The sequence below is a fragment of the Ochotona princeps genome, chromosome 18 (genome assembly GCF_030435755.1).
Source record: "Ochotona princeps isolate mOchPri1 chromosome 18, mOchPri1.hap1, whole genome shotgun sequence".
In the NCBI taxonomy this organism is placed as follows: domain Eukaryota; kingdom Metazoa; phylum Chordata; class Mammalia; order Lagomorpha; family Ochotonidae; genus Ochotona; species Ochotona princeps.
Genome location: NC_080849.1, coordinates 28,996,401 through 29,010,812, shown reverse-complemented (window position 1 = coordinate 29,010,812; position 14,412 = coordinate 28,996,401). Strand labels below are relative to the sequence as shown.

At 45.6% G+C, this 14,412-nt stretch overlaps 1 protein-coding gene across 3 annotated transcripts in view; it reads left to right on the top strand.

Moving 5' to 3' along the window:
- FHOD3 (formin homology 2 domain containing 3) overlaps positions 1 to 14,412 on the top strand; it is a 434,575-nt gene that overhangs the window by 404,126 nt on the left and 16,037 nt on the right. For 2 of the 3 annotated variants that reach the window (XM_058676901.1, XM_058676900.1), the window contains 3 exons: positions 4,334 to 4,524; positions 7,441 to 7,633; positions 12,332 to 12,355. In XM_058676901.1, the coding sequence (XP_058532884.1) occupies positions 4,334 to 4,524; positions 7,441 to 7,633; positions 12,332 to 12,355 (408 nt within the window). The remainder of the gene's footprint in view (positions 1 to 4,333; positions 4,525 to 7,440; positions 7,634 to 12,331; positions 12,356 to 14,412) is intronic. The other variant, XM_058676902.1, reaches the window with a different exon arrangement.

The window sequence follows — 14,412 nt, the reverse complement described above, 5'->3', positions numbered from 1 at the left end:
CCAGGTACATAAGCGGAGGGGTGGGGTTGAGCTGGCCTGACTACAGACCTGCGCTGAGCCTTCCCCTCACCACCCCCTCCCCACTTCTCCACTTACTCAGAATGCTAACAGAGGGATGCTTAGAATGGAGACCACTCTTGAATGAGTGCTCCTCCTGGGTTGTTCAGTGACAGCCACTGTTTTGAGCCAAATAAATTGCCCCTCTGTGTGTCCACAACTCAGATAGTTGTATCAGGAAGAAATCTGAGACAAAATATTCCAATCTGTCTGGTTCACCTTTATCTTGGCCTTGTTAACACAACCACCCACTTCGCCTTTGGGCCTTTCCACCCACTTTGGGCCTTTCCCAGCTGGATGGATCCTGCATATAGTAAAGGTGACTGTGGCTAGGCAAACCTGCCCCCACCCCCCACGGGCCTTCCTTAGTGTCTGTCAGGCCTTTCCCCAAAGCTGGCTGGATGTTTAGTTAGCAGTTAACTGATATCTAAATAACTTCTCCTCACCTAAGGGTTGGCTGCACAAGCACATGCTAAACCGTGAACTTGAACCATTAGTGAAGGTGGCTGTTGACCCTGACCTCTGCGACTGGTAACAGGAAGCCAGGAGAGCATCTGTCACTTTTTCATGGCCTTCACACCTTTCAGGGTATTGATGGGGGACACTTAAAATACAGACAAGTACACAATCGGCTTCAGGAGAATCCAGCCCAGCTGCGTTTTTTCCCATTCCCTGCTGTCATCCTTTGAGCTTCATCACTGTGACTCCTAAGAACCTGGGTTGCCATGGCATCAGTCAGCAAAGTATGTCCCATCAGAGCCAACTGAGATGAGCAAGTTCTGTCCACTCCTATTGAGTGGGACCTCACAGGCTTGCACGGTGTACTGAGCAGTTTGTTCGGATTTCAGGGTGTTAGTGAGAAGGGGTCACTAACCTTGACACTCTGGTCCTAGAGGGTGATATTTCTGCTGTTTGTGGCAGTTATCTGCCACTGGGGAACAAGTCATCTACAGACCATGCAATAGTGTCCCAGAGTGCTGCAAAGGAGAACTCCCAGCTGAGCTTAGAACCACAGAAGCAGGTTGGTTTATGGTTTGAGAGCCCATGATGTGAGACGTGTCAGCAGGGTAGGCTGCTTCTGAGGGCTGTGAAGGAGACCTCGTTCTATGTCTTGGTCTTAGTTGCTGGTTGTTTCCCAGCTGTCACCCCAGTTTCTGCCTGTGTCTTCCATGGTGCTGTCTCTCCCTGTGTGTTTTTGGCCACTTCTCACTATTCTTAGTTTAGGGACCATCTACTCCAGTAAGACTTCATTCTGATTTAAATACATTTGTTGGATGGTAGAGGCAGGCCCTGGTTGCTTCCCACTTGGGCTTCACCCCTGGTTCCTTGGGTATCCTTAATGACTTGACATATAGTCTAAGAAGGAATGAGCTGAGATGGACAGGTAACTACTTGTTCCATTTTGATCTGTTCTCCACATCCTGTTCCCTGAACACCACTTGCCAAAGGTGACTCCCAACCCAAGAGAAGGGCTTGGGGCTCTGCCTCTTAAAAAGGGTAAGTGTCAAGGAATACCCAAGCATTTCAAAAAATGTGACTGTATTTTTCCCACTGTTGTGAGATCATAATAAATAAATCTGGGATTTATTATAAGTAAATAAATCTGGGATTTATTAACCAAGCTTGTAGATAACAGGGCCCACTAGAAATAGCAAATCACAAATTCATACAATTGAAACCCCAAGAGAAACAAATGGTCATTACCCTGAAGTCTGTTAAACTGAAGACCTCTGTCCCAGCTTCTCCAGCAATGTTATCCTAAGAGACATACAACGAACAGCCTGGACACACTTACAAAGCTGCAGACATTCACCTTTCCCTGGCTTCTCTACCCACATTCCATTATGATTAGGCCTCACCTCTCCTGGAACTCTTGAAAGTAGATAAATTAGAAATACAAAGCATCTTAGCATTGCTATCTTTGCTGTCCTGCCCAAACAATGAACAGAGGGTGAGGAATACAGACATGTAGGGGCCATGCTCAGGGAACACCTGTCCTCAGGTAGCCTGAGAGCAAGCAGATACTGGGGAGGCCAAGGGTTGGAGTACCAGAGCTACTGAAGCAGGCTACCAAGGGAGAGCGAGCCCCTCACTATCATGGGCTTTTATAGGGGCTTGTGAGGGGAGTGATTACACAATACAACACCGCCCCCTCTCGGTTCCAGGTGATGATAGGTGAGCATCACAGGTGGGCAGGAGGGAACACGTACGTGGTGCTTGGGGAGAGGGCAGGGTGGCTTCCAAGCTCATGACCTTGAGCATGCTGCCTACCCTATCACACCATCACATCCTTTCTGCCTCTGCCCCCACCTCCTCCCTGAGTTGTCCTGCAAAATTCCAAATGCTCTTGAGGAGACGTAGCCTCGTGTGGTGGACAGAAAGTGGTCGAAGAGAGCAGTCCTCAGCAGAAAGCCAGGCCACATCGTCCCCTGTGATGGAAGCTTCCAGAAGCAGGCATAGGCTTATGATCTTACGGTTGAGATCACAGAGTCTGCAGCCAGAGAACATGGGCTACTATCCCAGTTCTGTCTCTTACCAGCTCTGGCTCTGTCACAAGTGATTCCAGCTCCTCCATGCCTCAGTTTCTGTCCATGAAGGAGGCTGGCTAACAGCATCTGTGAGGGCCTGTGGAGATTGTGCGCTTAGATCCCGTTTGCCTCTTAGAGCTTTCGTAGTGCCTGGATCTTTCCAGGAGCCTGCGACACACTACTTCTAGGTCATAGGCTCCCCATCTGACTGTTCTTGGAAGCACAGTTACTGTGTTCGGCCACCACCTCTGGGAGTGGGGGGAGTGTCACTGTGGACTCTTTTAACCCCCCAAAATGAGCTTAAGCGTGGTGTCATGTCACCTGGTCAGACCCCATAGGTCTGCTTAATGCATGTTTGAGCTTGGCTGAAGTTATTTTGAAGAGGATCCTGAAGCTGCCAGATGCACTGAAGGGCAAATTCAAAGAATCATGGTTAGACTCATGCATTTATTCAGGGCCGCTTGCGTTGGCTTGCCACCTCCTGCATGCCGTTTGTTGGTCCCAGGTCAGCTGCGCCCTTCACTAGTCTCACTCCTTGACCTTCTCAGTCCTTGAATGTCAGTCTGTATTTCTTTGTCACCTGTACGTAGGTAGGCCTTTGTTTTTCTGTTTGTTTTTACTTTTGTTTTGTCTTAGCTCCATTGTGTCTTAAGAAAGTAAAATCTTTTCTATCTGAACCCAAAATTTCTTCGGTTTTAGGAAAATCTTTTCCTCTCATATGCCATGAATCCTCCTTACCAGCCCCAGGGCTTTCCCTGAACTTGGATTTTTTTTTTTACCTTCACATCCCAAGAACTTAGTGTTAAGTGTGGCCCTCATGGGTATTTTTCTTTTTACAACTGAAAGACTCTGATCCACATAATTCTCAATCTAGCAATTCCATCAGAGCATCACCTCAGGAATCCTTGTCTCAGATCACTTTAATCCAAACCAACTGTTCACACATCAGTGACTACACAGTGGTGCTTCTTTCCATCTATTCTTTACCTGTATGGCTTACATCGACAAGCCAGACCTCACATACACCATCACCAACACACATGAGCACCTGCTAGATGCTGTGCATCCTGAAGTGTCCATGAGGCGCTCTGTCTGTGTGATGCATCTCCCCAAGAATAAGAGTTTGGTCTCATTCAGCATTTGTTTTGGTGTTTTTGGTATTCTCGGTATTTTTATATTTTTAGTACCTGACTGACAAGTGCATACTCCCTTGCCTTCAAGTGTTGATTGAATGGTCCAGTGGCAGAATGCATAAAATGATGTGCCATATCAATTCTAAGGAAAATCATTGTGAATGGGAGTCAGCTGCTCACTAGCTGGCCCCAGCATAGAGAGGCCATTTGTGTTTTACTATGGTGTCTTCTGAGGAAGCGAAATAACATCCCTGAAGAACAAGAAAAATTTTATGAGGTACCTACTCAGTTCATCTTGTACTATAGTTTCTTGATGCCATGTTTTCATTCACAGTTCCCAAAGACTTTCCTAGGATGTTTTTTGCCAAATACAGCAAAGGGGGAAAAAATGTGACTTGGGTGACTGTGTATTGGGTTCATTTGGAGAACAGTTTTATTACTGAATAATTTCATGTGAAGATAGTGAGCAATTCACATGTGAATAATTTGTGGCCCTAAATATGTTTGTGTTTCAAGGTGTAAATTTGGTTCGGATGTTTCTTGTGTGTTGATCTCCCAGTTCAGGTTGGCGTCCTGAGTTTGGCACATTGGCAAAGCTCTCTGTCTGATTTTCAGGTTGACTTTGATCAGCTTCAGGATAATTTGTGTCAGATGGAGAGGAGATGCAAAGCTTCATGGGATCACCTGAAGGCAATTGCAAAACATGAAATGAAACCAGTTCTAAAGCAGCGGATGTCAGAGTTCCTGAAAGACTGTGCAGAACGGATTATCATCTTGAAGATTGTCCATCGGAGGATAATTAACAGGTGAGCAACCAAGGAGCTGCTGGATGCATTTTGTACAATGACATGTTCAAACTGTTCTGGAAACTGAGATGCAAAGGTTAAATTTACAGAACTGTTTCCCTGCATTCTTGGTATATGACAAATGCACCTGTGGCACAAAAGTATCTCATGGATACTTAGTTTTTCTTAAATAATAGTGTATTGCATCTTGGGGTTGGAAGGCATCTTAGAGGTCAGTTGTTTGAAAAACCCCACTGCATGGGGATTTGCCTTGTAGGATCTCTGGCGAATTGAATCCTGCTGTTCTGTGTGGGTCTAAACTCATTCACTGATGAGTGGAGAAGGATGCTTCCTGGGAAGCTGGAAAACACACATGGGAAGAGGCAGAGGAATTCAAGGAAACACCAAGGCTGACACCAATGCCATGGAATACGTCCCTCTCCAGGCTGGTCCAGAGTCATGCCTCAGCAGCAGTGGCACACTTGAGTCCAAGGGCAGATGGCAGGACACGTTAAAGCTGCCTGGACTGTGCCTCTGGTGCTTTGAAAGGGAGCCTGCCCTCTGTAATCATGAGATCTGCATGTCCTGTCTTCTGAAAGTTGCAAATTAGTTACCAAAATGCTTTCACCATTTTGCTCCTACCAGGTCATATCCCTTTTATTCTTCTGAGGGAAGGTATGAGGTCTCTCTTTTTTGAAAAGTAAGACTGCATCTTTTCAGACATATTTGTTTTACTTGTTATTCTCCTTGTTTGAAAAACACATGATTGGATTGTATTTTCAGTGTACATGTTAAGTGTAGATTCTTTCTGGATCCAGAAACAAGTCTGTCAAAGTGGAGGGTAAGGAATTCTGGGTTTTGCTTAAGTATGAAAGAAGATCTGGAAAGTGAATGATATTAATAAGAATGAGGAGGAATAGCCAGCTGGGGGCTGGAAAATTTTGCTATTCATTCTTCCTACCCACATATCTTGAGCTGTGATAAGTGGCAAAGTAATAGTATATCACCTCTCCATTGCTATTCTCATATACCATTGTATACCAAGAATATTATGCTAGATGGCAGTAAGATCCAGGAAACAAAAGTAAAAATGTAGCTGGAATACGGAGTGACAAGGAAGTGTTACTTTACAGAATGGTCAGGGAAGGCTTCTCTGGGGAGGCAGCAGCTGGGTAGAGAATGCAGAACGGGAGCAAGCTACCCATGCAGCTACTTGTAGTGAAAATATCTGGGCCTTGGAAACAGCTTGTATTGGTAACTTGTCAGGTTAGGGTGGTCCCTGGTGTAGTGACATCCTTGCCTCTCCGCCAGACCCTACAGGCTGTTTACTCCTCTGCCTCTGTGTGTCCCTGGGGACTCCTCCATACTACACAGGGGACCTGAAGCAGGTTTATTCAAAGAATAGCCTGGACTTCAGGGTGTCTGTATTCCTGGAGAGGTGACATTACAGAGGTAGTAGGGTTGCTTGGGCAGGTATGTGTACTACATTTGGTTTGCCCATTCATCTTCAGGAGGACATTTAACCTTTCTGCTTCTATGTTGTTATAAGTAATGCTGCCATGAAGTTGGTGCAGATCTTGTGTGCGTGTATATTTTCATTTTGGAGGAAGAAACTATGGGAGTGTAAGTGCTAGGTCATTGTACAGTAGCTCTCTGGTGAGCTTTTTGAGCAACTGCCAGTGCCAGATGTTAGGGGAGGCAACTTGGTGCTGCACCAGTTGATCTTTTTGATCACAACCACACGGTGGATGTGAAGTGGTCTCTTACGCTGTAGATGTGCATTCCCCGAAAGACTACAGCTGTTGACTGTCTTACCATGTACTTGTTTGGCAGTTTTATATCTTTTTAGAACCCATGTCAGTTATCTCGCATCCAATTTTGATTGGCGCTTTTAATGTTGCCTTGTAAAAATCTTATATCCTGGATACACTCACTGTAGAATTTGCAAATAGTTCCTCCCATTCTCTGAATTGTTTTTTTTTTTACTCTTCATAATGTCCCTTGAAGCACATTTTTAATAATTTGCACCATTTGATAAAGTCTAATATGTCTATTTTTCCCCATTTGGTTGCTTATATTTTTGTTATTGGATCTTCTTATTTAAAAAGAGAATCTAGTCCAAATTCTAGAGGCTTTGTGTCTGAGCTTCATATTTTAAGCCCAATTTATTGCAAAATACTTCATTATTCTTGATAAAAGGATTAATCCACTGTCCCTCATTTCTGAAACAAACTCATCTCCAAATTGTACAAATCAGTGTGATCAGAAACAAAAATCTGGGTATCATTTAGTTCATATTATTTGTTCCATGTAAAAAAACTTCTGTTATCTTCTTATTTCCTCATTACTAAAATACAGGTCCTTATTTTCTCATAAATTTCTTCTACGCAATTTTTAAACAAATGGAATGTAATAGCTCCTAAATTATAAATAGTTGACAAAATATTTTCTATTTGATATCTTCTAGTCAAGATGACATGTACTATTGTAAGAAAATGTTTCAAAATATTTACTCAGAGAAAACTTCATAAGCTTGTATTTACAAGCCATCGCCTATCCATATTTTCCAGAGCCTGTTCACATTCAAGTGTTCATGGGAAGAATTTCTAGGCAACATTTCTTTATTCCTACTCATTCCAAAATGTGCTCTTTCCTTTTTCTGATTCACTTTTGCTGACTGTGAAAACACAGAAAAGCATCAAGAAAAGGTAATCCTGTGAAATCCTACCACTACTCACGACCTCCATCAGCAGAGCAGAGAGCTGAACTTGACTTCTGTTTGTGTCTTACTGTGGAAGATCTGGGAAGCCCCAGGAGTGAGCTGCAGGGTCTTCCCTCTGAAGCTCCTGCTGTCTGGTTCCTTCCCGGAAGGTTTGATACAGCTCACCTTCATTCCTGAAGGCCACAGTCATCTCCAGCACCCCCATTGCCTTGCAGGTTCCACTCCTTTCTGCTCTTCATGGGGCACCCACCATATGCGATCCGGGAGGTGAACATTACCAAGTTCTGCAGGATCATCAGTGAGTTCGCGCTGGAGTACCGCACCACCCGGGAGAGGGTTCTGCAGCAGAAACAGAAGCGGGCCAACCACAGGGAGAGGAACAAGACGAGAGGCAAGATGATCACCGATGTAAGTCTTGTGAAATCCATCTCTTGAGGGCTCTCATTTTGATAGGTCAGCTGCCAGGTCTCGCCTGTGTGTGTGCGCTCTGCCTCCTGTCCCAGCCACCCCAGGCTGTGAGTGATTGCTGAGGGTGAATGGTGAGGGGCCAGGCTGTGTGGTGAACACAGTGTGTGGATAGTGGAGGATCGTGTAGCTATATGTAGCTTATGTTTTATAAGTAATGAACAGCAATAAATGCTGAGTTCCCTGTCAACTTTCATGATGTGGGAAAAATTGGAAGAGGAGAGAATCGCCCCTTCCAATAAATTACCTGTGTTGATTTCAGACAGACTCAGAATCTTAGTTGTTTTAACATTGCTATGCAACCAATCACCTAATCCATGGACCACCCACTGAGGGCATCTGAACAGACAAATGCCTGGTATTGTTTGGAGGCAAAGATCTGACAGGCTTTTGAATAGCAAGGTGGGAAGAGAGTCCCGAGGACTTGAGCTCAGCTGAAGTGTTCGTACCGCACCTTGGGATTCCCCTCTTTCTGTCCCTCCCCTCTTTATGGCTTATTCCTTCGTCTCCCCACCTCATTCCCAAGCCTGTCCAGGGTGCACAGAGCAATCGCCTGGTGCTCTCTCAGTGAGTAGAGGCTGAAGTGAGTTGGGCAGGTGCCTGCAATCAACACCAATAAACAGGGCAGATCCTTCTTTGTGATAGAAACTACCTGATCTTCTGTTAGTGACAAGGCCTATTTCAAGCAGAAGGGAGGAATTTCTGGGACTTCTATTTTACTCCACATTTCTTAGAAGTGTCTGAAAGGCAGGTTGACAGAAGAGAGATCTTCCATCTGTTATTTCACTTCTAGATGGCTGCAACAGCTGGGGCTGGGCAGGCCAAAGCCGGGAGTCAGGAACTCTGTCCTGGTCTCTGGCACAGGTGGCTGGGGCCAGGTATTTGAGCCATCTTCCACTGTTTTCCCAGGAGCATTGACAGAGAGTTGGATCAGAAATGGATCAGCCAGACCTTGGACTGGTGTTCCAATATGGGTTGCCAGCATCACACACAACAGCTTAAGCTACAGCTGCATACTGCTGGCTTGCTGTGTAGCCTTCCTTAAACACACTCAGGACAGCCTTCTCTTTCTGTACTGACAGATTTGTTTAGAGCCTAATGGTGGTCTCCTCAGTGTGGTTTATTTAATCATTTGGATGGGTGTCTGTGTACTTCTCCCATCTGCACATGTATTTGCGTGGCACATGGCATTTTGGTGACAAAGGGGATAGGATGAGGAATGCTGAAACCCTAGGGAGTGGCATCATTGGGGAGGGTGGGTTGCTTAAAGATTCCATGGACTTCAAGTTGGTTTGGTTAGGGAGGCAGAGAATTGGTTGGGAGGAGCACAGGGTGTTGGCTTTCTGTGTCCAGATGTGCTTGCAGCAGTCCAAACAGAAGGCACATGGTCCCTGCTGTTGTTAAGAACCAACATTCCTGGAGGGCCTGACCTCCACATGGAAGCCGGATGCATGAGCCTAGCAAAGTTGGTGTAATTTTAACACAGTTCTGAAGAGCATTGTGGACTAATTCATCCCCTTAACTACCTACCTCCACCCCAGCCCTTTGGTTCCTTGGAATGTTTTGGACCAAGGAAACAAGAGGGTGTTCAGGCCCCATTTCTCCAGGAGGAGCCCTCCTTGCAGCTGCTGTGTGTGTCTAAGGGCCCAGCTACAGCTGAGAGCCATCTGATGTCTCTTCTGCAGGCCAGGAAGAGGGGTATGTTCAGCCTGCCGGAGGAAAAGTCACTCCAGCAACAAATTGAATCCACTTGGGCACAGTGTGGCCCCATGTTCATTCCAGAGTTTTATTTTGGTGGAAATGCAACCCACTGGAGGGTGAAAAGTACAAGCCCAATGTGCTTATAGTTACAAAAACACATCAGAATTCCTTGCTAAATTCTTGAGATTATTTTTCACAGATCCCACTAATTTTAAAATTCTGTACTCCTAGGCTCTTCCTAGGCATAGACAAAGTTAAATATTTCTAAGGTTTGATTCAAAAGGTACTTGATTATCTATTAAAATTTGGACAGAACAGGCTACCAGTCCACCTTTTCAGTGGTCAAAGAGGGATCATTTGTGTACAAAGCCTGCCACCTGGTGGAAGGCCAGGATGTTGTAGCTTTCCTTTGTTTGTTTTTACCAGTTGAATTTTCTTTTTTACTCTTCTGCAATTTGATAGAGGAAAGGAAGTACAGATTCAGAAATTTCTGTATAGGCTTACAAATATATGTTGAAGTGCAACCAGCATTATTTCAGTGTTTTATACATGGTAAGTTTCACATTTGGTATTCCTCTTTTTGCTGGTTCGCTCCCCAAATGTTTTTTTTTTTTTTTAAGATTTATTTATTTTTATTACAAAGTCAGATATACAGAGAGGAGGAGAGACAGAGAGGAAGATCTTCCGTCCAATGGTTCACTCCCCAAGTGAGCCGCAACTGCCGGTGCTATGCCAATCCGAAGCCGGGAACCAGGAACTTCTTCCAGGTCTCCCACGCGGGTGTAGGGTCCCAATGCATTGGGCCGTCCTCGACTGCTTTCCCAGGCCACAAGCAGGGAGCTGGATGGGAAGTGGAGCTACCGGGATTAGAACTGGCGCCTATATGGGATCCCGGGGCTTTCAAGGCGAGGACTTTAGCTGCTAGGCCATGGTGCCGGGCCCTTGCTCCCCAAATGTTTTTTTTTTTAATTTATTTATTATTTTTAATTCATTAATTACATTGTAAATGCTCCTTGCGTACACCACGGCAGAAGTGAGTGCAGTTGTCCCTATGTATCTGTGGGTTCCATATTTGTGGATTCCACCACAGATCAACAGTGTTTGAAAGAATACACGTGTGCTGAACCTCTCCAGACTTTATTCCTTGGCATTCCCTCAATAAGGCAGCACCATAGCTGTGTATATAGCATTTAAATATTTGGTGTTATAATTAACCTCACGGTGATTAATGTACGTGCGAGCACATATGTAGTTTCTATGTAGGATTATGCCATTCATGTAAGACCCTGAGGCATTCCTGGATTTGGGTAACTTGTGCAAGCTCCCGAAAACCACCTCTCACAGATAACAGAGATAATTGTCCAAAGAAAGAAAAGCTTCTCCTCCAGCGATACCACCTCTGGTTAGAAAGTGATGGATACCCAACTTAAGCAACTAATACCAGAAACAGACAAAAGATGGTGAGTTATGAATACTTGAATGTTGGAACTGGAAAGTTTCGGAAAGATGGCTTATAGTTAGTAAGGCATTTTAAATTTAGATGTTGAAGAAGATGAGCATGCCAGTGGTAGCAGTTAAACAGACAAACAGTCGTAGGGTAAGCCCTACAGATCTGTGTTGATGGAGTTGGCCTTGGAGTAGCTCCCAGATGTCCTTTCCTTGGCCAGGACTTCTTTATGTCTTCCCGGCCAAGGGTCAGGAAGAAACTAAGGCCTCACCCAGAGCTGGTTCTAGAATAAGTGGTGGCTTAGAGAGGACCACACAGGCAGTTGTGGTCCTTCCTACTAACCCAGTGTTCTACAAGGAGTGTGAGTGCCTGGATGTGTAAGCCCAAGGATTTAGCACTGGGGTGTAGGAGATGTGCCAGGTGGGGGGCAGTCACTCCCCCGGCTGAGACCCTCCCCCTTGCTCAGCCCCAGGTTCCTCTTGTACAAAAAGAGAATTAATGGATGCTGAGAGGGCTATAGGGTTTGTATGTTCAGCACCTTGCCTGTGGGCTGACAGCTAAGGACAGAGCCACCCATCTTCATTAAATACTGTGAACGGGGGTAGAGCACAGCTAGATTTCTAGTGGGGTAGGGCAGTGTGCAGGGTGACAAACCAGAAGTATCTTGTCATTTTTGCTTCCAAAATTTTTTTAGTTGTTTCTCTGAAAGCTTATGTCTGATTTGCTGCTCTGGCCTTGTCACCACCATGGAAACAGCTAAACAGAAGGTGGGTTTCATTTGAAGTTAAACGCCGGCCATGAGTTGTTCCCACTCAGTTTGGACTGAGTTTAAAAGCATGTGAAGAAAATTGTCTAGTGAAAAAGTCAGGAAGCATACAGGACACCCAGATGGCCACCAGGAGGGACAGGAGATTTCAGAGACTTCATCTGTCTCTAGGGAAATGTGTCAGGAAACACTCAGTTCCTGTAATCATCGCACTTGTCCTCTAGCCTGAACACAGAAGGGGTGACTGTGACCCAGGCTTAGAGACCAGGACAGGGATGGATGGCCCAACATTTGAGGTAAGAGGGAGATGGCTGCAGATGGGTAGAGCCAGATAAATTGAGGCTGGTCAGCTTGCTGAGGCGCTGATGGACTTGTAGACGCTGGTGGGTTCAACAGGATATGGCTTGCCTCGCATCAGGACATGGAGCTGGGAAGCTGATGGTGTCCAGGCAGCCAGTGATGTGATGGTGGACTTCAGTGGCATCCCAGGGCAGGAGTCTGAATCATGCAGGTTCCTCCTGACTCTGGCCAAGACTGGTCCTGGAGCTTAGCAATGGGGGTGCCCAGACAGGACAGAGGGTGGGGCCTGGCAACTCCCCATTCCAGAGGATGGCTGCTCATGGGGTTTGCTGTGAGCCATGAGATGGTCCCATTACTGCTGACTTCTTTGCCTTCTAAGCATCACTTCTGTCTTTTCTGTCCTGTTCTGTTCTGTCCTGTCGGGTAGACTGATGACGAGGATGAAGGCGAGGTATGACTGTTGGTAAACCTGAAGAATGCCACATTTGACCGTCCCATGCGTCCTGTAGTCTAGCCTTACATAATCAGCATGCACTGTCCACACCATTCCGACTTTAAACCACGCATGGACATTTTCTGGTTGATTTTGTGTGATCACTAACCACCTGCCAGGGGTTCTTGTCATACTGTGTGTGCTGGAGACCGAAGGATTAACTGCATCTTCCAAGCTGTCCCTGACTCTAGGCTGATCAGGAGCACTGTCTGGAGTGGCAGGTTAACGGCTCTATCCTCATGCCTAAGAATGTAAAGAAATTTTTCCTCCAGGCCATGTCAGAGCCTTTCTGGCAAACTCAGATGTGAGAACTGGATTCTAGAATAACCACTTACAGCGTCCTCAAGCCAAAGAGGAAGTAGGCAGTGGCTAAAATCCAAGCTGGAGCCTCTTGCACCAGCCAGCGGGCAGCCTCTGACGGATGCCCATTTCCTGGATTGGCACTTGTGGCATCCTGAATCTGTATGTGTGGACTGCTAAGAGGAAGCCTGGCTCCTGAACCTGGATGCAGGTGCAAGAAACAGACCAACTTGTGGGCTGACTGGCACCAGAAGATGAGAAGGGAGGTGCTGTAGATGATATAAATCACTGCTTAATTGTGGGCTCTCATGTCATGGCAGACACTGGATTGCAGAAGAAGCCAGGACCCCATAGAGCTGGTTTTCTGCTGTCCATGCAGATGTTTAGCTTTGCCTACAGCCTGTGTTCTGGCATAGCCCTTGCAAAGCATGCAACTCTCTGATTCGTCCAATCAGAAGAGAGTAGTAGGTGTTTGTAATGCTTATAACAACTAGATTCTCAAGAGGATCCTGAGTAGTGAGTGTTGCCGAGTTCGGGTCCCGCATGAGTTTGTGCCTGTTCTGGATCCTGACCCTAACCCTAGGTGCTTTGACAAGCCAATTGATTGCAAGGGCCTCTGTTTTCTTTCCTGTAATACAAAATGGGACTAAATCTAGAAGACTTTCCAACTCTTTATTTAAAACAAAGCAAAAATGATTTATTTATATGGAAGACAGAGGGGGAGAGAGAGAGAGAGAGATCTTCTGTTTGCTGGTTTATTCCCCAAATGACTACACTGACTGGGAATAGATCAGGTCAAAGCTAGGAGTTTGGAACTCACTCTCTGTCTCCTACATGGCCCCATGCACATGGACAATCCTCCATTGCTTTTCCAGGAGCATTGCAGGGAGGTGGATCATAGGAGGAGCAGCCTGGACTTACCTAATTCTCTAGGGGCTAGTGTGCTGCTTCAACAGGTTAATCTTCTGTCTTATAGTGTTGGATAGCTCATATGGGCACCAATTCTAGTCCTGGCTGCTGCATTTCCTATGCAGCTTCCTGTTTATGGCCAGGGAAGGGAATGAAGCATGGCCCAAGTCCTTGGAAATCTGTACCCATGTGGGAGACCCAGAAGAGGCTTCTGGCTTCGAATTGGCTCAGGTCTGGCTGCTTTGTCTATTTGGGAAGTGTACCAGTGGATTGAAGATCTCTATCTATCCCTACTTCTCTTAGTAAATCTGCCTTTCAAGTAAAAATAAATAAATCTTTTTTTAAAAAGCCATTTCTGATAGGGGGTGTGAACATTACCAGTGGTGGCTTAGCTGGCTGCATCACAGTTGCTACCCCACCAACTCTTCATGCTGTATGATTTTGTGACTGAACCCCACTTACACAGTTCCATCATTGTGATGTTTATGAGAACTGGAACTGCTTTTAAGCACTGGATGCAGCAAATAAAACTCAGCGCATTTGAATAACAAAGCACATTTCAGTGTTTTTCTCAGGGATTTGGTGTTGGAAACAAATTCGGTTTTGTTTTGTTTTTTGTTTTTGTTTTTTTTAGCTTCTGCCAGAGTGGATGCCAGTTACCACTAACAGGCACCTCCAGTGTACGGATGAGTGATACCTCCTGGAACCCAGGGATTGGCTGTCTGGTGGCAGATCTTTCTGTAGGGATAGATGCTTTCTCATGGGTTGGCAACCTCCGTGGCTGTGGTTAACTCATGCACCTGCAA